We start from the raw sequence: 25270 nt of genomic DNA on the forward strand, positions 1-25270 counted from the left end.
TGGGAACATATTGCAATTTGGGAACGCGCTGCAGTTCTGGAACTCATCGCAATCCGGGAGTGCATTGCAATTTGGGAAGGCATCAGAATTTGGGAAAGCATTGGGATTTGGGAATGCATAGGAATTTGGCAACAGGTGGAAATTTGGGAGTGCATTGCAATTTGAGAATGCACTGCAAAGTGGGAACATATTGCAATTTGGGAACGCGCTGCAATTGGGAAGGCACTGGAATTCGGGAATGCATTGGAATTTGGGAAAGCATTGCAATTTAGGAATGCACTGCAATATTGCAACTCGTTGCAATCTGGGATTGCATTGCAATCTGGGAATGCATTAGAATTTGGGAATGCATTGGAATTTGGGAGTGCATTGCAATGTGGGAGTGCACTGCAATTTGGGAATGCACTGGAATTTGGGAATGTGCTGCAATTTTGGAACTCATTGCAATTTGGGAGCGCACTGCAATTGGGAATGCATTGGAATTTGGGAATGCATTGGAATTTGGGAAAGCATTGCAATTTGGGAAAGCACTGCAATTTTGGAACTCACTGCAATGTGGGAGTGTATTGCAATCTGGGAATGCATTGGAATTTGGGAACACGTGGAAATTTGGGAATGCATTGCAATTTGGGAATGCACTGCAAAGTGGGAACGTATTGCAATTTGGGAATGTGCTGCAATTTTGGAACTCATTGCAATTTGGGAGCGCACTGCAATTGGGAATGCATTGGAATTTGGGAATGCATTGGAATTTGGGAAAGCATTGCAATTTAGGAATGCACTGCAATTTTGCAACTCATTGCAATCTGGGAGTGCATTGCAATCTGGGAATGCATTGGAATTTGGGAGTGCATTGCAATGTGGGAGTGCACTGCAATTTGGGAATGCACTGGAACTTGGGAACGCATTGGAATTTGGGAACATATTGCAATTTGGGAAAGCACTGCAATTTTGGAACTCTGCAATCTGGGAGTGCGTTGCAATTTGGGAAAGCACTGGAATTTGGGAACACATTGGAATTTGGGAACATGTGGAAATTTGGGAATGCATTGCAATTTGAGAATGCACTGCAAAGTGGGAACATATTGCAATTTGGGAACGCGCTGCAATTTGGGAGTGCATTGCAATTGGGAAGGCACTGGAATTTGGGAACGCATTAGAATTTGGGAACATTTTGCAATTCGGGAGCGCACTGCAATTTGGGAAATCATTGAAGTTGGGAGTGCATTGCGATTTGGGAACGCGTGACAATTTGGGAATGCATTGCAATTTTGGAACTCACCGCAATTGGGAGTGCATTGGAATTTGGGAGCCCATTGGGATTTGGGAGCCCATTGGGATTTGGGAGCGCATTGCGATTTGGGAACACATGACAATTTGGGAATGCATTGCAATTTTGGAACTCACCGCAATTGGGAGTGCACTGGAATTTGGGAGCCCATTGGGATTTGGGAGCGCATTGGCATTTGGGAACGCACTGCAATTTGGGAGTGCATTGGAATTTGGGAGTGCGTTGCAATCTGGGAATGCATTGCAGTTTTGGAACTCATTGGAATTTGGGAGTGCATTGGAATTTGGGAAAGGAGTGCAATTTGGTAAAGCACTGGAATTTGGGAGAATATTGGCCATTCCCGGTGCAGGAGACAGCGGCTGCCAGGCCGGGAGTTCCAGCTGAAGGCCAGCAGCTCCAGAGGTGCCAGTGAGGGTGCGGAGCGTGGCCTCTCCCAGCTCCCATTCCCATTTTGGCCGCTCCGGAGACCCTCAACCAGGCCACGGCAGCCGATACCCCACGTCCCCCCGGCACGGCGGGAACCCCGGCCGTGTCCTGTGCCCCCAGCCCAAGCGAACCCCCACACGCCACCAGCACGCCAAACCCAACCGAAGCGTCGGCCGCCATCGCGCTCCCATCATTCACACCAGCTGACGACGGGTCTCCCCATCCCCAGGGATAATCCCGGGGGGGGGGGGGGGGCGGGGTTGAATCCTTCCCTTCCCTGGATGTGTCCCCCGCCAAGGGAGGGGATTCCCTGCTGCCCGGATTCCCTGCAGGAGAGACCCCACAGCGCGCCAGAGCATTTCCCATCCCACCAAAAATGCCACGAATAAATTCACAAATCGCTTCGACACCTGGAAAAATGCCTTTTTTTTCTTTTTTTTTTCTTTTTTTTTTTATTTCCTTTTCTTTTTCCTTTAATTGAATTATTCCCCGTTGTTCAGCTGTAATTAGCTGAGCTGCCGCCGCGGAGGCGGCGGGGGAGAGCTGCATCCCTCCCCGCCTGCATCCCCTTCGCCCCGCGCCGTTAATCAATAATCCCTTGGGAGCGTGGAGGGGGGATATTTTTGGAGGTTTTTGATGACCTTTGCACAGCACTTGGACCCGGAGAAGCCGTGGAGGTGTCCGATCACGACCGATTGTCCCCCTCGGCATGTCTCCAGGCTCGAAGGTGACTCGGAGGATTATTCATTAATTTGCTGCGTGGCAGCCGGGAAAACATCAGCGGGTTCCCAGGATGGTCAGGAGGTCAAGGAGCTTTTGAAGGTAGATGCGAAGACCAATGGAAAAAGCTGCTGGAAGCGCTGGGAGGTCCTTCGCGAGGCTGCACGGCTCCTGCTCTGTAATTAAGAAGTAATTTTCCCCTCCCCGATTCGTGATTGTGCTGGAAAAGCTGGGTCTCCAAGAGCATCCCGTGGTGGCACGAAGGCGGCGGCGGCGGTTCCCTGCCCGCTCGGGGCTTGGAGCGGTGCTCCCCGGAGGTCACCTTGCCTGAGTTAGCCGGCTCCGGAAAAATCGTTATCATCCCCTCCTTTAATGAGGGACCGGGCAGAGTTTGCTTATCACCAAAGCGCAGCCACGGAGCGCTGCCGAGCTCCTGCAAAGCGCTGCTCCTCGCCCGTCCTTCAGAGGAGACCCGTTCCCCGGCTGGATGCTGTCCCCTGCCATCTGCTCCCGGTGGGACGGCAGAGCGAGGTTGGGGTGCAAGGCATGGAGCTCCCTCCTCCGTGCAAGGCAGGGAGCCAAGACCCCCGGCGCCCATTCGCCACGTGGAGATGGGATGAAGCAAGGCCGTCCCATCACCCACGGCCTGACCCCCCCCCGCCATGCGCCCGCTGCCGGGTCCCCCCAAACCTGACAGGGCCTTTTCACTGTTCGCCATTTTCCCTGGTGCACAGGCGGCAGGTTCAGGGAACCTGCTCCAGGACAAGGACCCCAAAAAGGGAAGCCCCATCTCCCCAAAACCCTCTGAAGCATCTTCTTCTCCAAAACCCTCTGAAGCATCTTCTCCCTCAAACCTTCTGAAGCATCTTCTCCCCCAAACCATCCAAAGCATCTTCTCCCTCAAACCTTCTGAAGCATCTTCTCCCCAAACCCTCCAAAGTATCTTCTCCCCAAAACCCTCCAAGGTCTCTTCTCCCTAAAACACTCTGAAGCATCTTCTCCCCAAAACCCTCTGAAGCATCTTCTCCCCAAAACCCTCCAAGGCCTCTTCTCCCTAAAACCCTCTGAAGCATCTTCTCCCCAAGACCCACTGAAACATCTTCTCCCCAAAACCCTTCAAAGCATCTTCTCTCAAAGACCCACTGAAACATCTTCTCCCCGAAACCCGCTGAAGCATCTTCTCCCCAAAACCCTCCAAGGCATCTTCTCCCCAAACCCCTCTGAAACATCTTCTCCCTCAAAACCTCCGAAGCATCTTCTCCCCAAAACCCTCAGAGTTTGCAACATCCCTGTAGGACCCCAGGTTCAAAACCCTGCCCAGATCCCGCTCTGCCAGCTGGGAGCAAAGGGCCCAGCCCCTTTCCTCCCCCAGGGAATCAGGCAAAGACCATGGGGGGTGGGCTGTTACTCATTAGCCTTCCAGCCTGGAGAGAAGCTCCTTGTTGACCCACAGGGCAGCAACAAGCTCTTCCAGCCTTGGTCAGGATCAGCCGGGATCAGCTCTTGTCCCCAGTGCCGGAGCAGCCGGAGTCACGCTCGCTCCAGCAGCATCTTCGGGAGAAGCTGGCGGGATGGTAAGGAAAAACCAAGTGGGGAATTTCCCATTTTTTGGGGGCGTCCAGGCAGCGTGGAGACACGCGCCGTGTTTGGGGCTGTCGGTGTGATGAGGTTTTATTCCCACCTTTGATACGGATTTAATAACCAACACCACCGTGATAGCAAAGGTGTCTCGGGAAGGAGAGAGGGAAGGAAAAGCAGCAGATTCCCTGGATAAATCATGTCAGGCTCTGGCTGCCGAGCGGGAGTGTTACCCACGGGTTTTTGCTTTCCTCAATTTTCTTCTTTTGGGTTTGTTTTTCATTTTTTTTTTCTCTCTCTCCCGCTCTGTACCCTGGCTCACAGCCCGGCTCCGGGTTTTAACTTGCCTGGGGGATGCTGCGGGGCAGCCCCAGCCCCACCTCCCCCTGGCCCCGAGGGCTCCCTGCTGCTATCCGGGCTATCTACAACAGCTTCCTGATGGCCCTGGCTCCAGGCAGTGTCACCTCCCTGGGCTGGGTGATGGGCCATCCAATGTCCCTGCCCTGCCCAGCCTCTAAAAGCAGCCGGGGTGGGGGGTGGGGGGGGCTGGAATGGTGGGGGAAGGGGGTGGCAGGGGGGAGGGATGCTGCGGACACCCCCAGGACAATCCCTTCTGCACCCCTGGAAGTGTTTGGCCAGTTTTGGGGTTTGCTCTTTGGGTGGGAGTTGAACCCATCAGAGAGGAGGAGGAGGAAAATGAAGGGAGGGCAGAGGAGGGAGCGCGGGCGGGAGGGTGGAAGGCGGAGGGTTTGCTGATGGAGAGGAGGCTGGAGGCAACGGGAGGAAGGAGACAGCAGAAGGTGGCAAGGGACTAAGTCATCTCCTGCAGCCAAGGTGGGACACGTGTTGGTGGGGCAGCGCTGTTGGATCCAGTCCTGCCTGGGGCAGAGGGATTCATTGTCTTCTCTGGGGCTTGGTGCCCTTGCCACGTCCTTCCCAAGCCCCAGCTGGGCTGGCCACGGCCAGGGACAATCTGTTCCTCCCCATCCCAGCTAGGACCCATCCAAACCTCCCAGGGGATGCCCTGCCTTGGGGTAACCCCTGCCTGGAGACGGGATGGGGATGGGTCTTTTGGCTGCACCCCTTCGGGCCAGGCCTGGGGACAGCATCTCAGGGTGGATGGCTGAGGTTGGAGGGACGTCCCAACCTGGTCCCAGCCAGCCCCTCATGATGAGGCCATCTAGGGACACCGGGACATGAAGCCACAAGGTAGGTATGGGTGCTGAGACCAGGCCTGAGAGGAGACCAGAGCAGAAGAGGCCATGCAAACCAAGAGGACCCCAGCACACGTCATGCTGTAGGAGGAAGGGATGGGCTGTGCTCATGGGAGATGTCTCAGACACACTGGGGCATCCTCCCACTTCACCCCACTGACTGCAAAGGAGCCTGGGCCGCCTTACTCACATGGAGACATCTCCAGTCTAGAGACTCAAGGGGTTGAGTTGAACCTCAGTGTCTACAAATAATTGATTCTTTTGGAAACCTGGCTCTGGTAGAGTGCCCTCGGCAGAGGAACGATGGGATATACAGAAAAGCAGGGGAGGCACTTGCTTTCTTCTGCTTTAGCTCTTGGTTTTGGTCCAGGTTCACGGCCAAGGAGGAGTCAAGTTCCAGAACTGGGCCAAGACCTATGGCTCCTCTCCAGAGCTGTACTTCCAGCCCACCTCGGTGGAGGAGATCCGGGAGGTAAGAGGGATGTTTCCAGGAGACAATGTGTTAGAAATGAAGAGAAGGAAAGGCCAGGAAGGGCTGTGATGCTCCACCATGTTCAGTCAGAGTGGTCACAGATGGTGACAGCATGAGTGCTTCCCTCAGCCCCAGGAAATGGCCCTACTGAACTGCAGGTGTGCCCCAGCAGATGCGTGAAACACCTAAAAGATGCAGAAAACAATCATGCCTGGCCCCAGTTGGACTCTGTTCCTTGGGCATCAGCATCTGGCATCCTCCTGGAGTCCTCTGCTTGCCTCAGCTGCCATGCTGAGGGGTGGGAGCCCCGTGTCACTTTTGTCACCCCAGAGATACCTCTGTCACACTAGGGTATCTCAGGTGGGCATCACCTCTTTTAGGATCGTAGAATGGTTTGGGTTGGAAAGAACCTTGAAAGGTCACCTAGTCCAACCCCCATGGATGACCCCAAGGGCTGTCTTAGGAGGTGTCTGGGCGCCAGGGGTGGTTTTAACCCCAGGTGGTGAGTTGTCCAAGTGAAGGTGGTGTCAACAATGGGTGAGATTTTACCTTGGGATGTCTCACAGTGCCTCTGGCATCTCCCTTAGCACGCGGCTTTGAGGGAGGTGCTGGATGCTCAGGGCTTGCCCGTTGTCTCTGCAGATCCTGGATATGGCCAGGCAACGGGACAAGAGGGTGAAGGTGGTGGGGGGTGGCCACTCTCCTTCGGACATCGCCTGCACCGATGACTTCATGATCCAGATGGGGAAGATGAACAGGGTCCTCAAGGTGAGACCTGCTTCTCGGAGGTGGCACGGTGGCCCTGAGATGTGGTGGCACCCCTGTTTATGTGGCCGCCGGGGGCAGGGATACCAACGCTGCCATACCCAAGGTGAGAAGTGAAAGGACGGAGAGGCTTTCTTCTCCTCACAGCCAGGAGTTGTCCTCGTTGTGTTGTCCTCGTCACAGCATGGTGTGCTGGATGGGGAGGAGGTACCTGGCAGGACCACCTTTCACGGCTCACTTGATGGGAGCTTGAGAAGGTGCCTCGGGCACAACAGCCTGGCAAAGACCCGGCTGGATGCTCGTGGTCCATGGTTTGCCCCCTGTGTCAGGCGGGAAATGTCCCCATGGGAGATCATTCCATTTGATGACACTGGGAAGGAACCGGCTCTTCCTGGTTGCCCGTGGATCGTATCCTGAACGACTTGGGGAAAACGAGGGCTGCCAGGAGGGAGAGGTGTGGGAAGGTACACCTCTGAGGTGCAGGGAGATACTGGGCTCTCACTGGGACTGCATGGCTGCCTGGTTATCGTAGAATCGTAGACGGTGATTATAATGATAAACGGCCTCTGTGCACACGTGCATGCCTGGGTATTGTGTGTGCACGCACACGTATGTGTGTGCTCGTGTGCGTGCATGCATTTGTGCATATATACACACACACATATATATTTACCCGTGTCTTTCCGTATGTGAGCACGTGTGTCTATGTGTGCAGCTGAAGATGAAAAAAAAATCCTGACTCTAGCAGCATATTCTGAGAGCTGGGTCGTTACTGGTAATTAACAGCCGTAATTAATTAACGGACGGCTCCCTCCCTGACAGCTCTGTCTATCAGAAGCGGGATGAATAGCTCCCAACGGGAATAAGCTGTCCTTCCACCAGGAGCTGGCTGAGCGAGGCAGGAGGGCAGAGCAGAGAGGTTTGCTGAAGGTAGAGCTCTGCTGGGGGGGTGTCTTCTCCCTTGGGTTGACCAAGACCCGTGGGAAGTTATGGGAGATGTTACACCCCCCTGAGACTGGGGAGAGCAGAGGGGAGCGGGGTCTGGGCCAGGGGCAGGAACCGGTGACACCGTTGGGTTGGATGAGTTTTGGGTTGGGTGAAGGTTTGAGAGAGGTGGCAGCTCAGGGTGGAGCAAGTCCCTCATGACGGAGAACCGTCCACGGTTCTCCTGTATGGACATTATCAACTGCATTGGTAAGAGCGGAGGTGTTTCCCAGGCGGTGTTTCTCCTCAGAGCTGTGGCACCTTCCCCTCTCCCATCCCGTCCTTTGCAGGTGGACAAGGAGAAGCAGCAAGTGACGGTGGAAGGTGGGATTTTCCTCTCGGATCTGAACGTCGAGCTGAGCAAGCACGGGCTGGCCCTGGCCAAGTGAGTGGCACACGTGCGTGGGGCTGTCCCTGGGTGTCCTCTCAGGTGTCCACCCTAGCCTAGTGGGACACATCCCTGGGTGTCCTCCCACGTGTCCATCCTAGCCTAGTGGGACCTGTCCTTGGGTGTCCTCCCACGTGTCCACCCTAGGCCCAGGTCAAGTGCTGGGACATGGCAAAACAGGGGCGTTTGAAGAGCTTTTACTGCAGACTAGGGATCTTTACTTCAGGATCTGGTCTTCCACTGGGGTTCTGCAGGCCCCAGGTCAAACCTCCCTCATGATGGAGTAGCTGATCCTGCCTCGGAGCAGGAGGCTGGACACGGGGAGCCTTTATCCCCACATCAACCCTGTACTCTCACTGCACCCACCGGGTCGGTCCTTTCCACGTCACAAAGGACAACTCAGCTCTCCCTGGCCCTAAAAAGATGAGAGCACCCCTCCTAGGGACATCTTGAATGGGGCAGAGGCTGATAGCAGGCAGATCTGGGCAAAGGAGGCTGGTGGTAGCCAAAATTAGGCTAGAAACGAGTTTTTGATGGCAAAGGGCAATTAGCCATTGGAATATCTTACAAGGAGGCATGCTCTGCATTGCTTTGGGATATCTGGTGTCCCCAGAAGAGGAGGCGGAAGTGATGGGCTGGGTGTCCAGGGTAATCCGAGGGCAGAGGATGGGATGCTTCAAGGTGATCACAGCCAATCCCTTTGCCTCCAACACGGATGGCTGTCCCTTGCAGCGGGTGTCTTGTCAAGGGCTTGGAGGGAGCTGCGTTCAGATAGGGGTTTGCAAAGGAAATGGTCATGGAGAGCATTTCTCACACTCCGTGTCTTTTTTTTTTTTTGCTGACCTCAGGGGAGAAATTGCTCTTTAATTACAGCCCAGCTCAATACCTGCCTTCCTCAGTCAATACAAGAGATGGGTTTGTCAGAGCCCTGGCCAGGGCTGGGGTGAGGATTCACAGAAATAAGCCCCACCTGACCAGATATCCAAGGGTATCCATGGGGTGAGCAGGACTCCTTCACGGAGGAGGAATCCACCAGGGTTGCAATGGCCATAGAAACTACATCTGGTTCAGGAGATCCCCACTCCCCAGCTGTTGGAAGCTGGAGGAGTACTGGGGGGTAACGGCAGGAACAGCACACTGTTTGCTTTAACGTTCTACCATCCCCACGTGCCCACCTTGGCCATGGTTGGAGGGACGGACCTTGGTCTGCAGACCTTATGCTTGTGGCTGCTGTTTCCAGCCGGGCTCCACAGGGATGTTTGTGGGGTAAACTCAGGTCCCTCACCCCTTGCTCTGAATGCATGTGGGAGGGAGGTCTCCACCCCAACAAGTCACTCCAGGCTGATGGGGTGAGATGGCAGCTTGTGAGATGGGGCACAGCTGTGTTGACCATGGTTGACTCAGGGGGCTGGAGCCCCTCTGCTGGGAGGACAGGCTGAAAGAGCTGGGGGGGTTCAGCCTGGAGAAGAGAAGGCTCCGCGGAGACCTTCCAGCCCCTGCCAGTCCCTTAAGGGGCTCCAGGAAAGCTGGGGAGGGACTCTGGAGCAGGGAGGGGAGCCATGGGACGAGGGGGAAGGGTTTTACACTGGAAGAGGGGAGATTTGGATGAGATATTGGGAAGAAATTCTTTGGTGTGAGCGGGGTGAGCCCCTGGCCCAGGCTGCCCAGAGAAGCTGTGGCTGCCCCATCCCTGGAGGGGTTCAAGGCCAGGTTGGCCGGGGCTTGGAGCAACCTGGGCTGGTGGGAGGTGTCCCTGCCCAGGGCAGGGGGTGCCACTGGGTGGCCTTTAAGGTCCCTTCCCACCCAAACCATCCTGTGATTCTATGGTGACCTCCGCTCACCAGCTGCCTTTTCCTCCCCATGGACTATAGCAGCATCCTGATAGCTATGTCCCATGGAGACGTGCACACGTGGCAAACAAACCCACCTGTTGCTACAGGGTACCCCAAAGGGTGGAAACCCCTCCTCGTTGGGGCAGGGAACCTGTCCTGGGGGACTCTCTACCTGAACACGGGGTCTGCACGCAGCATTATGCCTGGCGCAGTGGGCTGTGCCCCACACCGTGTCCCACATGCTCTGGTCCTCACCAACCCCTTCATCTGCCCCCAGCTTAGGAGCCGTTTCTGAGGTGGCAGCCGCTGGTGTCATCGGGACGGGGACGCACAACACCGGGATCAAGCATGGCATCCTCCCCACCCAGGTGAGATGCGAGTCGGGAGCGTGTTGATACACAGACACCAGCATCTTGAGGGCTTCAGGGGAGACGTCCCACCACCTGCTCTGGCTCTGGTGTGCCCAGCCCTGGGGTAAGGAGCACACCGTACTCAGCAAGCAGGATGGGTCTTGTCCCTCAGGATGGGGCTGCTATTGGGGACCCCCAAGTCCCCCATACACTCTGGGACCTCCTCATCTGCCAGCCAAAGCACGATCCAGCCCCAAACTCCTCCCTCCTTGTGCTTTATGGGCTTGTAATTGATGAATAAGCTCTGTACCAAAGGGAAAGCGGTTCTTCTTGTATTGGAGCCCCCCAAAACCAAATCTTTGGAGGGCCCAGGTCTATTTTTATCCTCCACTCCTCCCCCAATTCCTGTATGGTGATCCCACCGATGGTGATGGAGAAGTGAAGTAATCTGGAGGAGTTTTCCTTCTTTATTCGATGGCTTTTCCCAGCACCCCACAGAGAGAGAAGGATCCTTTTATGTCACTACATCAGAGGTGGCAGGAGAGGGGCTGGTGGAGCTAAGCTCAGCAGAAAGCATCCTGTGATGCCGGTCGTGGTACGGGGGTCCCCCTTCTTGGCCCCCTGCCCTTTGGGGATGGCTGCAGGGCCTTGGCATGGAGATGGGACAAATTGAACCCTCGCTGAAGCTTTGCTCCCCTCTCGGCAGGTTGTAGCGCTCACGCTGCTGACAGCCTCGGGGGAGATCCTGGAGTGCTCCGAGTCCATCAACGCGGACATCTTCCAGGCTGCCCGCCTGCACCTCGGCTGCCTGGGTGTCGTGCTCACGGTCACCTTCCAGTGCGTGCCCCAGTTCCACCTGCACGAGGTGGCCTTCCCCTCCACCCTCACCGAGGTACGACGCGGGCAATGCTTTGAAAGCCTCCTTGGGGGACATGGTTGGAGACTGGGAAGTGGTTACACTCGAGTAGAAAATTCCACAGGTGCGTGTAGGTTGCACTCCATGTGCATCTTCATGGTGTCCTTTAAGGTGGAAACTTCTCCAGGGTGACAAAGGAGAAGAAGGAAAAGCCATGTTTCTTGGCAAACGCCATTTTAACTTCCCATGGGTGGGAACAGCATCTTCTGGGACCGGAGAGGAGCAGGCAGTGGGGTGGGGAGGTACGGGTGAGTGCCACCTCTGTGCCACGTAGGGCAGGTGGGTGGTCGGGACCTGCAGCAAGGTGGGCATCACATCGTGGAGCTGACGTTCAGGAGCAAAGCAGGGTTTGGGGTGGGAAGCTGGGCCAGTGGGGCGGTGAGAAATGGGGGTGCTGAGCCCCCTTGTGCTGCAGGAAGACGTTGGCTTTTTTCCCAGGGGTCCTACATGGAGCAGGGGCCGGGGCTGAATGTGGTCTGGCAGCTTTGCTGGCCACAAAATTTGGGGGGAGGTTGGATGGGGGAGCCCAGGGTGCTGAGTCTCTGCCACAAGAAGTTCTTCGCCCTCACAAAAAAGCTGGTGGGACCTTCTGCACCTCTCACTGCACCTCTGCGTCCAGCCGGGGGAAGCTGGGCAGAGAGGGAGAGCTGCCGGGAAAGACACAGAGATGAAATCTCTTTCCTTTATTTATTATTCCTGGTGGATTTTAAGAATGGCAAGGCACCACGTCTGGGAGAAGCTGTGCCCATTCCCAGCTGCTTTCAGCTCCACTTCTGGCCCAGGGCAGCTCAGGGGTGTGAAGGTGATGTGAAACCTCTTTCATCGTTGCCATGCTCGCCCCTGAGCTCCTCTTTTAAAACTGGTCCACATCGATCCAGACTTTCTGCATTTATCCATCTGGAGATTCAAATAGCTCACCCGGATCGACCTCCGTGCAGCCCCAGGGCAGCTCGTGGCTGCAGGGGAATCCCAAGTGGTGGCTCCTAGTGTCCTCAGGAACCTGCCGAAGATTTTCTATGCGCACCTCGGGCTCCAGAGAATGACCCTGAGCTGGGACGTGGCTGTGTCCTTCAGAGACATCTTCTGGGTCCTGGCAGGGAAGGTGGGACCAGCGTGCTGGGGGATGCTGGGGTGGGAGGGCTGACTTGCCTGGCACCACTGCCTCGTCTCCTGGGCATGATCCCAGGTTGGAGAAGCTGCGTTGGCGTGGGGTATGTTGCAGCCAGCGCCCTCCTTAGGGAAAAGGCTGGACAGCGGGACCCCAGTCAGTGTCCCCCATGTCCTGGCCTCTCTGCAGCATCATCCTTGCTGCTCAGCATCCATTGTGCCCTGCCTGACTCAGCCCAGAGGTGACTGAATCATGGAATCATGGAATGACAGAATGGTTTGGGTGGGAAGGGACCTCCAAAGGCCATCTAGTCCCACCCCCTGCCCTGGGCAGGGACATCTTCAACCAAATCAGGTTGCTGCAAGCCCTGGCCAACCTGGCCTTGAGCCCCTCCAGGGATGGGGCAGCCACAGCTTCTCTGGGCAACCTGGGCCAGGGGCTCACCACCCTCACAGCAAACAATTTCTGCCTCAGATCTCATCTCAATCTCCCCTCTTCCAGTGTAAAACCCTTCCCCCTCGTCCCATGGCTCCCCTCCCTGCTCCAGAGTCCCTCCCCAGCTTTCCTGGAGCCCCCTGAGGGACTGGCAGGGGCTGGAAGGTCTCCGCGGAGCCTTCTCTTCTCCAGGCTGAACCCCCCCAGCTCTCTCAGCCTGTCCTCCCAGCAGAGGGGCTCCAGCCCTCCCAGCATCTCCGGGGCCTCCTCTGGCCCCGCTCCAACAGCTCCGTGTCTCTCCTGTGCCAAGGCCTCAGCGCTGGAGGCAGCACTCGGAAACTGGGGCAGCCGCCGCGGTGGGGAGCTGGACTGCTCCATGCTGGTGGTCCCACCGGAGCAGGGATGGAGGTTTGCCCGCAGCCGTTGGCTTCATCTTCCCTGGGCTGCCTCCCAGCTGCCGTGGGGCTGAGCACAGAGGCTCCGGCACAATCGAGTTAAGGGACGCTGGAGGAGCCTGCGGGCATCACATCTTGCTTCTGGTGGTGGGAAACGTCACCGTGAGACAGCTTGGCCAACGCCTCCGCTCCGTTTCACCCGGTGTTGGCAGGCGCCGGGCAGGTCAACAGAGAGCTGGTAACTCATGACTAAGCCGAATGCAGATTTAATCTTCCAGCTGGAGAAAATTGCCCTTGCTGGAAATGTTGGGCTGGGCTGGTGAGCCTGGACTCGGCAAGAAGAGGGATGGGAGTTGTGCCGGCGCTGAGGCAGCGTTCCCGGGGGGCAGACAGCCCCCAGCCGGCTCCCGGAGGAGAGGAGCAGCGTCCCACGAGCCCCGTGCTCGCCGAGGAAGAGCCGTCTCCCATCTCGCTGCCTCCTGCTGCTCGGCTAATGGAGAGCCTGGCTTTTTCCAGTGACAGATGGGTCACTCAAAATAGTCTGTGAGCATCTTGTGCTCCTGATAATAACTTGGTCTTTCCTTCTGTGTGAGGTCAGGGTCTTTTTCGGGATGGGGCTTTCCATCTCCCAGTGTGAAAGTTGGGTTTAACTCTGTCTTTTTTTGAGCTGAACTTGGGACAAACCATGCTGGGGATGAGGAGGAGAGCCATGGGTGACACGTTTCAAGGGCCAGACGGAGCAAATCCCTTATCAGGATCCAAGTCCAGAGCTGTGTTTGGGTCGTGTGATGGAAAACACCCTTTAAACCGTTTGTCATGTCGCCTGCTCTGTCTCCGTCTTGCCAAAGGTCCCCATCACCCAGACTAAGGTGCATGGCGCTAGTGACTGGTCCTTCTGGGACACCCCCAGGGGAGGTGGCTTTCTGAGGAGGGTTTCTGACCTGCCCTTCCGTAGATCAGGATCTTACATGACTCTGGAGACCTCACGTGCCATCTCCTCCTCATCAAGTTCTGCTGTCCCACCATCCGTCCTCTCCCTGTTGTCCCCTCTTTGTGGCCGTGTCCCTCCTGAAGACCACATCTTGCCTGGAGCCCATGAAAGGGGACTTCCTTGGCCGTGGAGAGCGGGAGAAGTTTAGTTCCTTGTTCAGTACAGGTCTGAGGCCCTGGGGACAGTGTCCTGGGATGCTGGTACAGAGATGCTCAGTGCTGGAGGATGGTTGCCCACAGCCGAGCTTTCCATCCCCATCAATAACGAGGCTGAAACAGGCTGATTTCCCTGGAAAGAGGCATGGAATGTCCCTTTTTGGGACATTTTTTGGGGCAGTGCACCTCCTGGGCTTTACGAGCTCGGATCTCCACGTGGCTCTGGTGGCCAATGGTGGGTGTGATCAGAAAGCCTTTTGAAGGCCCCATGGGCATTTCTACAGAGCGATTTGAAGGAATTCTTTCTCCTGGGAACACATCAAAACCGGCTTTCCCCGTCCCTGCCGTTATATAAACTCCTTTTTAACTGCTGGAGGCGTTTCCTTGGAGCCCTCCCACCCTGCTGGCGCTGGGAAGTCGGATGGAGCGAGCTGTTCCCTCTGACGCTCGACCCCTCCGTGGCTGGGACAGCCTGGCACGGCCACCGTGTCAGGGTGCGACCGACTGCCTTGAGCTGAGCCATCATCGTCCAGCTTGTGCCGGATCTCTGGCAGCAGCTCGTCGCCGGAGGCTGCGGAATGACACCAGCTGAAGCCTACAGAGAAGGGGCCACCTGCAGATTGAAAGACCTGGTGGCCTTCTACATGCTGTGTGGACTCGCCGCGTTCACTGGAAGGAGCTAAATTTCTGGATGGGGAAACTGAGGCACAAAGTCCATCAGGAGGAATAAACTGCTGGTGGTGGAAAGGAACCTCTCCAGGAGCTTGGATCTGCTTCAACCACCCATCGTCTCTGTCCTCCTGTGGTCTGAACGTCCCCGCTGGTGCATCCTCAGCAGCATCCTCAGCCGTTGTCTCATTTGAATCTCACAGGTCCAGTTCCAGCCCTGGCTAATGACAGCACAAGCCTTCGTTAAGCCGGGCTCATGAAAAATAAATAGTCCTTGGACAAAGCCAGCGAAATTTGTTGCAGGATTGATCAGAGCCGCAGCGCCGGGAACGCTCTGAGAAACGCCGTCCTTAATTTTTTAAGGGCTGAATTATTCAGTGCCCCGTTGGGGTGGCTCGAACGCCACCACGACTGTGAATTTAGCACGCTTCTGCAGCATCTTCTTCGCAAGCCTTCAGCCAAAGCCACCCAGTGGCCCTTGTGCCATGCCGTGGGTGGCCGGGGAGGGGGACAGAGAGGTCCGTGCTCGTCACCCAGGTCCGTTAGCGCGTCTGCCACCCCCCTAAGAGCAGTGGAGAGCTGGAGCACTTCAGGGTCTTATTTCTCCTGGGAGGTGGGAAGGGAAGACAGAGGAATAAGAGAAACCAGCCAAGATGTTCCTCCAGCCTGCGGTGGGTTTGTGACCGGTGTCCCCAGTTGCAGAGGTGACGGGTTTGTGTTTAACGGCTCAGGAGTATCTTTTGCCCGTGAAGTGCCTGTTTGCTTCCTGAGCTGCGCCATCCCTGCTGTCCTGCAGCAGGGAGTTCCCCTCTTTAAATGCATTTAAACATAGATTATTTTTTTTTATAGCTTCTATATGCATTTAAATAGGTTTAAATGCGGTGGGAGCCCACCAGCTCCTTGTGGCTTGGTCCTCACCCACCCTTCCAGACTCCTTGGACCTCCACCGCGTCCTCTAGCACCTTTCCTCAGCCAAAGTGCCAGGCTAAATGCTGTTTTCCACCTCCTAATCTGCCTTTTAGGTGGGAAATTTAAGCTCCTCGTGCAGGAGAACCCTGAGCAGGGCAGGTAACCCCGGCTGAGCTTCGCCCTGCTCGGCATCATCTGCCCGGGCGCTGCTCCCTTAGAGAGCTCAGCCCATCTTCCCCCCTCCCTGGGGGCTGTTAGGAGGGTGAAACGAGAATGCACTCTATAAATATTAATGCCATTATCAATTCTCGGTCATCGCCGTTCCCTCGCCTGCTTCCAGATCTCCGGCTTTCATGTCGAGTGGCCCAGCGAGGCGGAAGAGAATAATGGCAAGGGAGCAGGTTGCTTGAAATATTTAAGCCTGAGTTATCTAAGACATTGCAAATAATATATGTGTCAGAGGAGCCGGGCTCGGATTTTGTGCTTATATAAGATCTGCATGCTATTTTTTTTTTTTTTTCCTGGCCTCGTGATTTTCTTTATCGCTGGGATAAACTCAGCCTCTCGAGCTGCTGCCGATGACCGGGAACAAGGCACGGGACCGAGAGGGTTCGTGGCACAGCTGAGGTCACCAGAGAGACCTGCAGAGCATCCCTGGACGGTGGCAGGGGTGGAATCGGCCTCCCCAGACCTGCTGGGAGGCTGGTGAGGGTGGGTCAGACTCAGACAGGACATTTCTTCCCTTGATCTTTGCAGCTTTGGGGCTTCCTGAGCTGGAGGTGGGTCTAGTCCAACCCCTCTGGCAGGCGGCTGGACTAGATGATCTCCAGAGGTCCCTTCCAACCCCTACCATTCTGTGATTCTGTGATATACGTGTACTAACGCAAGGGTTTTCTCAGCCAGGAAGGTCTCTGATCTGCTGCTGAACCCACGCAAACTTTTAACCAGCTGCAGACTGGCCCAGCTGAGCGACCTGCTGGGTGGAGGAGGGCTTCTTTTGGTCCAGGCCAACCACTTCCTAACCCTCACCTGACCCCCAACCCTTTGGGGGCTGTCTCAGGCACCTGGGATGGATCCCTCAAGCCCAGCTCCTCCCAGACCACCCAGTGCCTAAACCCCTTCACCACTACTGGGCCCTCCTAGTCCAAACCCAGTTGGGTTTGGCCTCAGTGCACGGAAGTGACTCTTCCAACTGGTGCTCAGACATCGTCCCCTGATGCGGCGGGATCCCGGCAGACACAGGCAGCACAGTAGAATCACAAAGTGGTTTGGGTTGGAAGGGACCTTAAAGATCACCCAACCCCCTGCCATGGGCAGGGACACCTCCCACTAAACCCTTTTGCCAGTAGGCAAAAAGGGGAGGCTGAGCATCCATCTCCTCTCCCAAAATGTGAGCTCTCCGTGCTCCCTGACTCCCCTTCATTGCCTTGATGGACCTACGGGACTTCTTGTGCTTCGTCCTCCACAGCACCTTGGCCACATCTGCCCCTTGCCCTTTCCCCAAGGACCATCTGCAACAACCAAACCTTCATCGCAGGGTGCTTGACCCTCATCTCAGCGAGCTTTTGAGGGTGTTTGCAAGCAAGAAAGCCCACAGCTTCTCTTGACCTGGCCTTTACGAAGCAAAGGGATTTGTTCTGGGCTCCTGTGAGGGAAGTAAAGAGGAACAAAATCTCCCAGGTCTCCCGCATGCTCCAGGGTCATCTCCGTTGCGTGCGTTGGCCACGTTACAGCAACAAGATTTCCACCACCCCAACCTCTGCCTCTGACTCCGGCGCTCAGCCAGCAGACGACGTCCCCAAGGGCTTGCCGAAGCCGGCTGGCTTGCTGCCTTCAGCTCTTGCCCGCTGCGCTGTAATTATCCTACAAAGTCGCAGGGCTTATTTTCTTCAGAGCGATCTTCCTCTATCGGCCAGGATCAAAAGCGCACATTGAAAAGGTCGCCCCCGCCAGCGATTTGCCTCTGCACTCAAAACGCCGTGGCTGGAAGGCAAACAGACGTCGGCAGGATCACCTTGGGAGAGCTGAGTCCTTCTTTCCCCGACTTGTTTTAGCTACGCGAGGCATTTGTTCCGAAAGCGAACCGATGAAAAAGTGGGGTCACAGCTTTTGCCCGGCTTCTACTTGCGCAATCATTAACTGTTCACAACATAAGAACTTCTTTGCCCAGAAAATAGGCTGTTTGGGGAACATTTTAGAGAGATCTTGTGGCTTTATGGGAGTTGCAGATGTGAAGATGAAGACAACAGCATTAGCATTAATCCTCACCAATTCCAGGAATATACTATTTGTCTTCCCATCCTCCCCGCTTTAACGGGACCACGGCATTACGGCCACAAAGACCCTCACCTGATGGCAGGGTCATGGCAAGATGCTTGTTGCTAAAGCATCCCAGCCTGGTGATTAATAGCTCATTAAGACAAATAACTCAAAGGACCAAAGGAGGAACTCAAAACCCAAAGGAGCAGCTTCATAGCTAAGGTTGCCACGACCTTCCTGGGGTTGTCTCCATGGGTCATCACACCTTCTCCTGGGTCAAGCAACCTCCTCGAAGCAAAGCTGCTGGGTTTGTAAGTCTTTCTGCGAAGCTGGGGAAGATGCCTGCAGGAGGAGCAGGGGGTGGTTGGAGAAGCTGTTTGCAAGAGGGAGAGGTGCTGGCCCGGCTGAGATGGCACCATGCATGGGGTCCCTCCAGCCTTGCACGCATGGTCATGGAGAAGGGACGAGGGCTGAAGGGTCTTTTCATTTCTGTGTCAGGCACCGGGTTTTCCTCCAAGTAGCCCTGGGACAGGACCCTGGTGGCCCTGGGAACAGGCTGAGTATGTGCCAGGGCTGTGGTCACCCCCTCGAGCCCCATCACCTGCATCGTCCTCCCTGTCCCCTGCCCGCTCAGGCTCCCCATGCCTCGCCATCCTCAGCTCATCCGAGAGAGCCGCCTTTCTTAAAGCTCTTTTTTGTGTCTTTATGAATAATTTGGCAATTCTGCAGCTGAAGCCGGGGACAGGTCTGGGACGGGGCTGTGTAAGGCTCCATCCTCCGGAGTCCCGGGGCTCTAGAGCTGCCAAGGGCTGTGCTGCCAAGGATTGAAAGCTGGGGAGGGCATCCTTGACGCTGGACCGGGAGGTGGATTTTGGAAGCCCTCAGCATCCCCTGCCGTGTGGTTGGTGGCTGGAGGGTCCCCATCTGTGCTGCCTCGCGTCTGGGAACACCTGACGGAGCAGTCTGGGGGCTGCAGAGGTGTGATTCCAGGAGGACGTGGGGTCTGAGCTGGGATGTGTGCCAGGTGCAGCCCCAGCAGCATCCTCAGGATGGGGAGCTCTGCAGAGGTGACAAAGGGCATGCCCTGTTCCCTTCCCAAACATGAGGTCCATGGTGTCTGTGAGCCCCTGGGTGCGTGGCTGGGCTGTACTGACTCCCCTCCAACCCAGGGCTCACGGAGACTCTGCAGACACTCTTCGGACCAACCCCAGCCTCCCTGGGAGTCCTCTGAGATGCCTCCACCCCCTGGGATCCCTTCTCTGGGCCGGGAAAAATCACCAACCAGCCCCCGTTTCTCTGGTTGTTGCAGGTCCTTGATCACCTCGAGGACCACCTAAAGAGATCCCAATACTTCCGATTCCTGTGGTTCCCTCACAGCGAGAACGTCAGCGTCATCTACCAGGACCCCACCAACAAGGCAGGTCCCACCGGGCTCCATGTGGGAAGGGAGAAAGGCCCGTGGACAAAGCTGAGTGCCCTCCCAGAGACAGCGGTTTAGGATGGGCTTCTGCTGGGGAGGGCTGATCAGGGAAATGGCGTCTTGGGGCTGGGCTGGGTTCTGCCCGTGCTCCGTGGTCTGGGGGTCCCAGCACACAGATATAGCTGGGGCTGTCCAAACTCTCAGCATCCTCACAGAATCATAGAATTGCCCGGGTTGGAAGGGGCCTTTCAGATCATCGAGTCCAACCATCAACCCAACACTGCCAAGGCCACCACTACCCCATGGCCCTCAGCACCACGTCTGCCCGGCTTTTCAATCCCTCCAGGGATGGCGACTCCACCACTGCCCTGGGCAGCCTCTTCCAATGCTTCACAACCCTTTCCAGGAGGAAATTGTTCCCAATATCCATCCTAAACCTCCCCTGGCGCAGCTTGAGGCCGTTTCCTCTTGTGCCATGGCCTGTTCCTTGGGAGAAGAGCCCGACCCCCCCTGGCTACCCCCTCCTTTCAGGGAGCTGTAGAGAGCGAGAAGGTCTCCCCTCAGCCTCCTCTTCTCCAGGCTGAACACCCCCAGCTCCCTCAGCCGCTCCTCACCAGACTTGTGCTCCAGACCCCTCACCAGCTCCGTTGCCCTTCTCTGGACACGCTCCAGCCCCTCAATGTGGGCTGGTTGTGGCCGTGTTTCATCAGAGGAGAGAGATCTGGGGAGCCCTGGGGTACCCTTCTCCAAACCCCTGCTCCCAGTTTGGTCCAGGCATTTTCTCCCACCTTCATGCCTGCTGGCAAGAAAGCTGCAAACCCTGGTAGTCCCTAATGACCATCATCTTCCTCTGCTTGGCTTTGCAGCCTGCCTCTTCCTCCGCCAGCTGGTTGTGGGATTATGCTGTTGGCTATTACTTGCTGGAGTTTCTGCTCTGGATCAGGTAGGAGCATGCTCTGGGCAGCGGCTGGGGACGCGTGGGGTTGGGTAGGTTTCACCAGGGCTGGCCTCATCCAGATCTGTTCTCTGCACCTCTACATCGACACCTGCGCTGCTTTGCTGGAAGTCCCAGGGACGACGGCAAAAGAGGACTGTGACCCAGAGCACCCCCATCCCTGGGGAAGGAGGAAATGGTTGTTCTCCTCCAAGCAGGTTCCTGTGCAGGAGGAGCGGCTTTGGGCTGGGATTGGTGTCTGGGGCTGCACTGCCCTCTCGTGTGCACAGAGATCATAGAACCATAGAATCGTCTCGGTTGGAAGAGACCTTTCAGATCATCGAGTCCAACTGTTAACCCAGCACTGCCAAGGCCACCACTACCCCATGGCCCTCAGCACCACGTCTGCCCGGCTTTTCAATCCCTCCAGGGATGGCGACTCCACCACTGCCCTGGGCAGCCTCTTCCAATGCTTCACAACCCTTTCCAGGAGGAAATCGTTCCCAATATCCATCCTAAACCTCCCCTGGCGCAGCTTGAGGCCATTTCCTCTTGTGCCATGGCCTGTTCCTTGGGAGAAGAGCCCGACCCCCCCTGGCTACCCCCTCCTTTCAGGGAGCTGTAGAGAGCGAGAAGGTCTCCCCTCAGCCCCCTCTTCTCCAGGCTGAACACCCCCAGCTCCCTCAGCCAAGTCCAGGGGGACGGTCACTGCCCCACTCCTGCTGGCCACACTAGTGCTGACACAGGCCAGGATGCTGGTGGCCTCCTTGGCCACCTGGGCACACTGCTGGCTCATACTCAGCCATTGTCGACCAACACCCCCAGCTCCTTTTCCGCCGGGCAGCTCTCCAGCCACTCTGCCCCAGCCTGGAGCGTCCCTGGGGTTGGTGTGACCCAAGGGCAGGACCCGGCACTTGGCCTTGTTGAACCTCACACCATTGGCCTCAGCCCATTGATGGAGCAGAGTGCTGAGGTTGCGTGGGTTTGCAGCAGCAAAGAAGCTTTTTGGGGGACAGTGTTGGCTGTGAGCATGCCCTGAGCACCAGGGTGGAGAGAGGAGACCCCTCGTGGAGGCTAGGCTGGGAAGCAGGACCCTGGTGGCACAGGAGAGCCAAGCTGTACTCCATGAAGAGGGAGAAGAAGGACTGGCCACTTAGGACTCTGCCAAGGGGTCCACCCTCCCACTCCACCCTGTCCCCGGTAGCTCCGGGGTCAGGTCTCACCTCCTGCTCTCTCCCCTGCAGCACCTTCGTGCCCAGCTTGGTGTGTTGGATCAACCGCTTCTTCTTCTGGCTCCTCTTCAGCTCCCGAGTGGAGAATATTGCCATCAGCTACAAGATCTTCAACTACGAGTGTCGCTTCAAGCAGCACGTTCAAGACTGGGCCATCCCCATGTAAATGGCTCTCAGACCCTCCCTGCCCAGCCCCAGCTGGGCTCAGTGTCCAAACCACATGCCATCCCCTGCCTGTGCTCTACCTGGAGCAGGAGCAAAGCCATGGGGAAAGGGACCTGGCTAGGAGACACCATTCCTACCTGCTAGTTTAGCATGGGGACCCTTCTGCATCCCTGTCCCGGGGTACCAAATCCACACCATGCCATGTCTTGGGGCTTTGTGAGCCCAAAGCAGTGGGAGGGATGCGTTGGGACCTGCCAAGCCATTCCCTAGATTAGCATGGGGCCAGGGATGGAGCTGTGGGGATGGGGTTTCAAACCTAAAGGGAGCTGGTTGTGCACATGCCAGTGTTAACTGGGGCTGGGGGCTTCTCCGGGGCAGTGAGAAGACAAAGGAAGCCTTGCTGGAGCTGAAGGCTGCCTTGGAGAACAACCCCAAGATGGTGGCTCACTACCCCGTGGAGGTGCGCTTCGCTCGGGCGGACGAGATCTGGCTGAGTCCCTGCTTCCAGCGGGACAGCTGCTACATGAACATCATCATGTACAGGTGATCCGTGTCCACATTCTGCCCCCGTCTCCTCCTCCTCTTCCTCCCTGGGTCAGTGTGCTGGTCCACCAGGAGCCGTGCCCAGTGACCCAGCACCAGCAAACACCCAGCTCAAACCCTGGGGTGGATGGGGTGGCCTTGGAGAACCCTAGAGCCACCCACTCCTTCTTCTTGAGGATGTTGTCCTATGTCAGAGTCCATTGGCCAAGTGCTGGTGGCATGCTGGTTCCCAGAGCTTTTCCTTCACCTGGTCAAAGAGGCCATGATGGGGGATTGGCCATGGGTTGACCTTCTCCCCAGTTGGGGGTTTCTCGGGGGCATTTTCTGTGTGTGAAATCCCCCCACAGCCCCTGTTAATGTCTTCCCTGCCCAATGCCCACCCAGGCCCTACGGGAAGAACGTCCCCCGCCTCAACTACTGGCTGACCTACGAGGGCATCATGAAGAAGCATGGTGGGAGACCACACTGGGCAAAGGTACCAATGGCTCCGCTCCTCCGGGAGGAGAGGGTTGGTGGAAGGGGGCCTCTTCTCCATCACGACTTCTCATGGGAGCGGGGGGTTTGCAGTCGAGTGGGGGTCAGAGAAAGGCCCCCACATCAGGCTGGTCCCAGAGGGAGATGGGCGCCTCGAGGAGATGGTGTTCCCCTGTTTGCTACCCACCCTGGGCATGTAGATAAAGGGAAGGAGGTCCCACCACTTCTTCAGGGGCTTCCCACAGCACGTGGTGGTGAGGGCCCAGGGCCAGGGCCACGTAGATAAGGGGATGGAAGTCCCACCACTTCTGCAGGGGCTTCCCACAGCACGTCTGGGGGTGGGCCAGGGCCAGTGACACGTTCCCCAGTGACGGGCAGCCCCCCCAGACACTTTGTCTCCTGCAGGCCCACAGCTGCACCCGGAAGGACTTCGAGAAGATGTACCCAGCCTTCCCCAAATTCTGCTCCGTCCGGGAGAAGCTGGATCCCACGGGGATGTTCCTGAACGCCTACCTGGAAAAGGTGTTCTACTGATGGGGGCAATGCAGGGGATGGAGGAAAAATCAGCCACCACCCCCAGTTCTTGGGACACCCCATAGCTCATACCGTCCTCTGTGGTCCCAAGGTGCTGCACCCCCAGCCCCCATCTGCCTTCATCTGTTGTGACAGCAGCCCGCGGGCAGGGTCGTGCTCTGCCCTTGATGTTAACAGGGCTCTGTGGTGCCTGGAAATCTCTCCTGGAAGCCAGCATCTCACGGGGGACCATGTCCCTGTGCCTCCAAGGCCTGTACAGCCCCAAGCGCCTCCTGTCCAAGCCAACATCTTAATAAAGAACTTCCCTTGAGCAGACCTTGTCTGAGCCTGTGCTTTCAGGCAGGACATGAGTCTGATGGAGGTGCCCAGCACTGGGGACCGGGGAAGGGGCTCGGTGTCCCTGTACAGCCCCACTGCGGGGGTCAGGGCTGGGCATAGAGACCAGAGACCAAGATGCTGGAGTCATGTCCCCCTGTGACCTTGTCTGCTCGGTGTAACTCCAAATGTAGGGGTGGCCAAGAAGGCTACCAGCATCCTGTCCTGTGTCAGCACTAGTGTGGCCAGCAGGAGTGGGGCAGTGACCATCCCCCTGGACTGGGCGCTGGGGAGGCCCCACCTCGAGGGCTGTGTCCAGGTTTGGGCCCCTCACGCCAAGAAAGACCTTGAAGGGCTGGAGCGTGTCCAGAGAGGGGGGGTCGGGCTCTTCTCCCAAGGAACAGGCCATGGCACAAGAGGAAACGGCCTCAAGTTGTGCCGGGGAGGTTTAGGATGGATATTGGGAACAATTTCCTCCTGGAAAGGGTTGTGAAGCATTGGAAGAGGCTGCCCAGGGCAGTGGTGGAGTCGCCATCCCTGGAGGGATTGAAAAGCCGGGCAGACGTGGTGCTGAGGGACATGGGGTAGTGGTGGCATTGTCAGGGTTGGGTTGATGGTTGGACTCGAAGATATAGACACCAGGACTGGGGGGATACAGACACTCAGGTCCCCAGCATCCAGCACCAGGCACTCACGGGTCCCACTCCAGTCACCAGCACGGAGCCCCTCACTCGCCCCATTCACACTGGTCTCCCCAGGAGCTGGGTTTTGGGTCACATATTGTTTCTGCCCCGGTGCCTGGAGGCTAAAGACCCTTATTCGATTCGGTCATTGCACTGGGACCTCTGTTCCCAGTAGCTGTACTGTGACCCCACTGGCCCCAGTGCCTGACACCATGGTCCAGGAGCACCCACTCCCCCCGCCTGACTCCAGCATCTGGCCCCAAACCCACCCACACGCACACAGGTCTCACCAGTAAGAGGCACTGGGTCCTTGTAGCGCACACACACACACACACACAACACAGAGGAGGGGATTTAGGGCTTGGGCTGTGAAGGCACCTTCCATGGGTGGCATAAAAGGGGAATTTAACATAAGCAGAGGCAAAAAAAAAAGAGGTTTTGTGTCTCTCATGTATCTTCCTGTGAAACCGGGAGGCAGGTACCTGAGCTCAGGTGGGATGAATCCTCCCTGAGCTCGTCCCTTTCGGGATGCTGACCCTGGGGAGATGCTCAGTGTGGGAGATGCCTCACTAAGAGAGGGCTGCAGGCGCAGCTCCGACCCACTCGCCATGTCCTCCCTCCAGATAAAAAGGCGCAAAATGACCTAAAGGACCTCCTGGATCAGTCTGTGGAGAAGCTGTGGCAATTCCTCTCCAAGCACAGCCTGCTGGCATGTCGTGGTTCGGTGTCAGAAGTTGTCTGGTGTAAGGGCCTTCCAGTCCCTCAAGGGGCTCCAGGAAAGCTGGGGAGGGACTCTGGAGCAGGGAGGGGAGCCGTGGGACGAGGGGAAAGGGTTTTACACTGGAAGAGGGGAGATTTGGATGAGATATTGGGAAGAAATTCTTTGGTGTGAGGGGGGTGAGCCCCTGGCCCAGGTTGCCCAGAGAAGCTGTGGCTGCCCCATCCCTGGAGGGGTTCAAGGCCAGGTTGGCCGGGGCTTGGAGCAACCTGGGCTGGTGGGAGGTGTCCCTGCCCAGGGCAGGGGGTGCCACTGGGGGGGCTTTAAGGTCCTTCCAACCCAAACCAGCCTGGGATTCTGTGGTTGGCCTGAGTAGCCCAGTCCAGCCGGTCCAG

The 25270-nt window shown here is 56.9% G+C and overlaps 1 protein-coding gene across 1 annotated transcript; it reads left to right on the forward strand.

Moving 5' to 3' along the window:
- The first annotated feature begins 3862 nt into the window (after positions 1-3862).
- LOC128907185 (L-gulonolactone oxidase-like) lies at positions 3863-23465 on the forward strand. The gene is made up of 12 exons (XM_054195702.1): positions 3863-4011; positions 5600-5701; positions 6344-6469; positions 7741-7835; positions 9948-10038; positions 10727-10912; positions 19167-19274; positions 20144-20220; positions 21456-21605; positions 21987-22151; positions 22536-22626; positions 23031-23465. Exons 1-12 carry the CDS (start codon positions 4009-4011, stop codon positions 23157-23159), a joined length of 1323 nt encoding a protein of 440 aa, XP_054051677.1. The 5' UTR covers positions 3863-4008; the 3' UTR covers positions 23160-23465.
- The last annotated feature ends 1805 nt before the right edge of the window (positions 23466-25270 follow it).

The sequence above is a fragment of the Rissa tridactyla genome, chromosome 3 (genome assembly GCF_028500815.1).
Source record: "Rissa tridactyla isolate bRisTri1 chromosome 3, bRisTri1.patW.cur.20221130, whole genome shotgun sequence".
In the NCBI taxonomy this organism is placed as follows: domain Eukaryota; kingdom Metazoa; phylum Chordata; class Aves; order Charadriiformes; family Laridae; genus Rissa; species Rissa tridactyla.

Coding starts and splice junctions, on each gene's coding strand:
- LOC128907185 (XM_054195702.1), top strand. Junction 10,039..10,726: donor ATGGCATCCTCCCCACCCAG/GTGAGATGCGAG, acceptor CCCTCTCGGCAG/GTTGTAGCGCTCACGCTGCT. Junction 22,152..22,535: donor ATGAACATCATCATGTACAG/GTGATCCGTGTC, acceptor ATGCCCACCCAG/GCCCTACGGGAAGAACGTCC.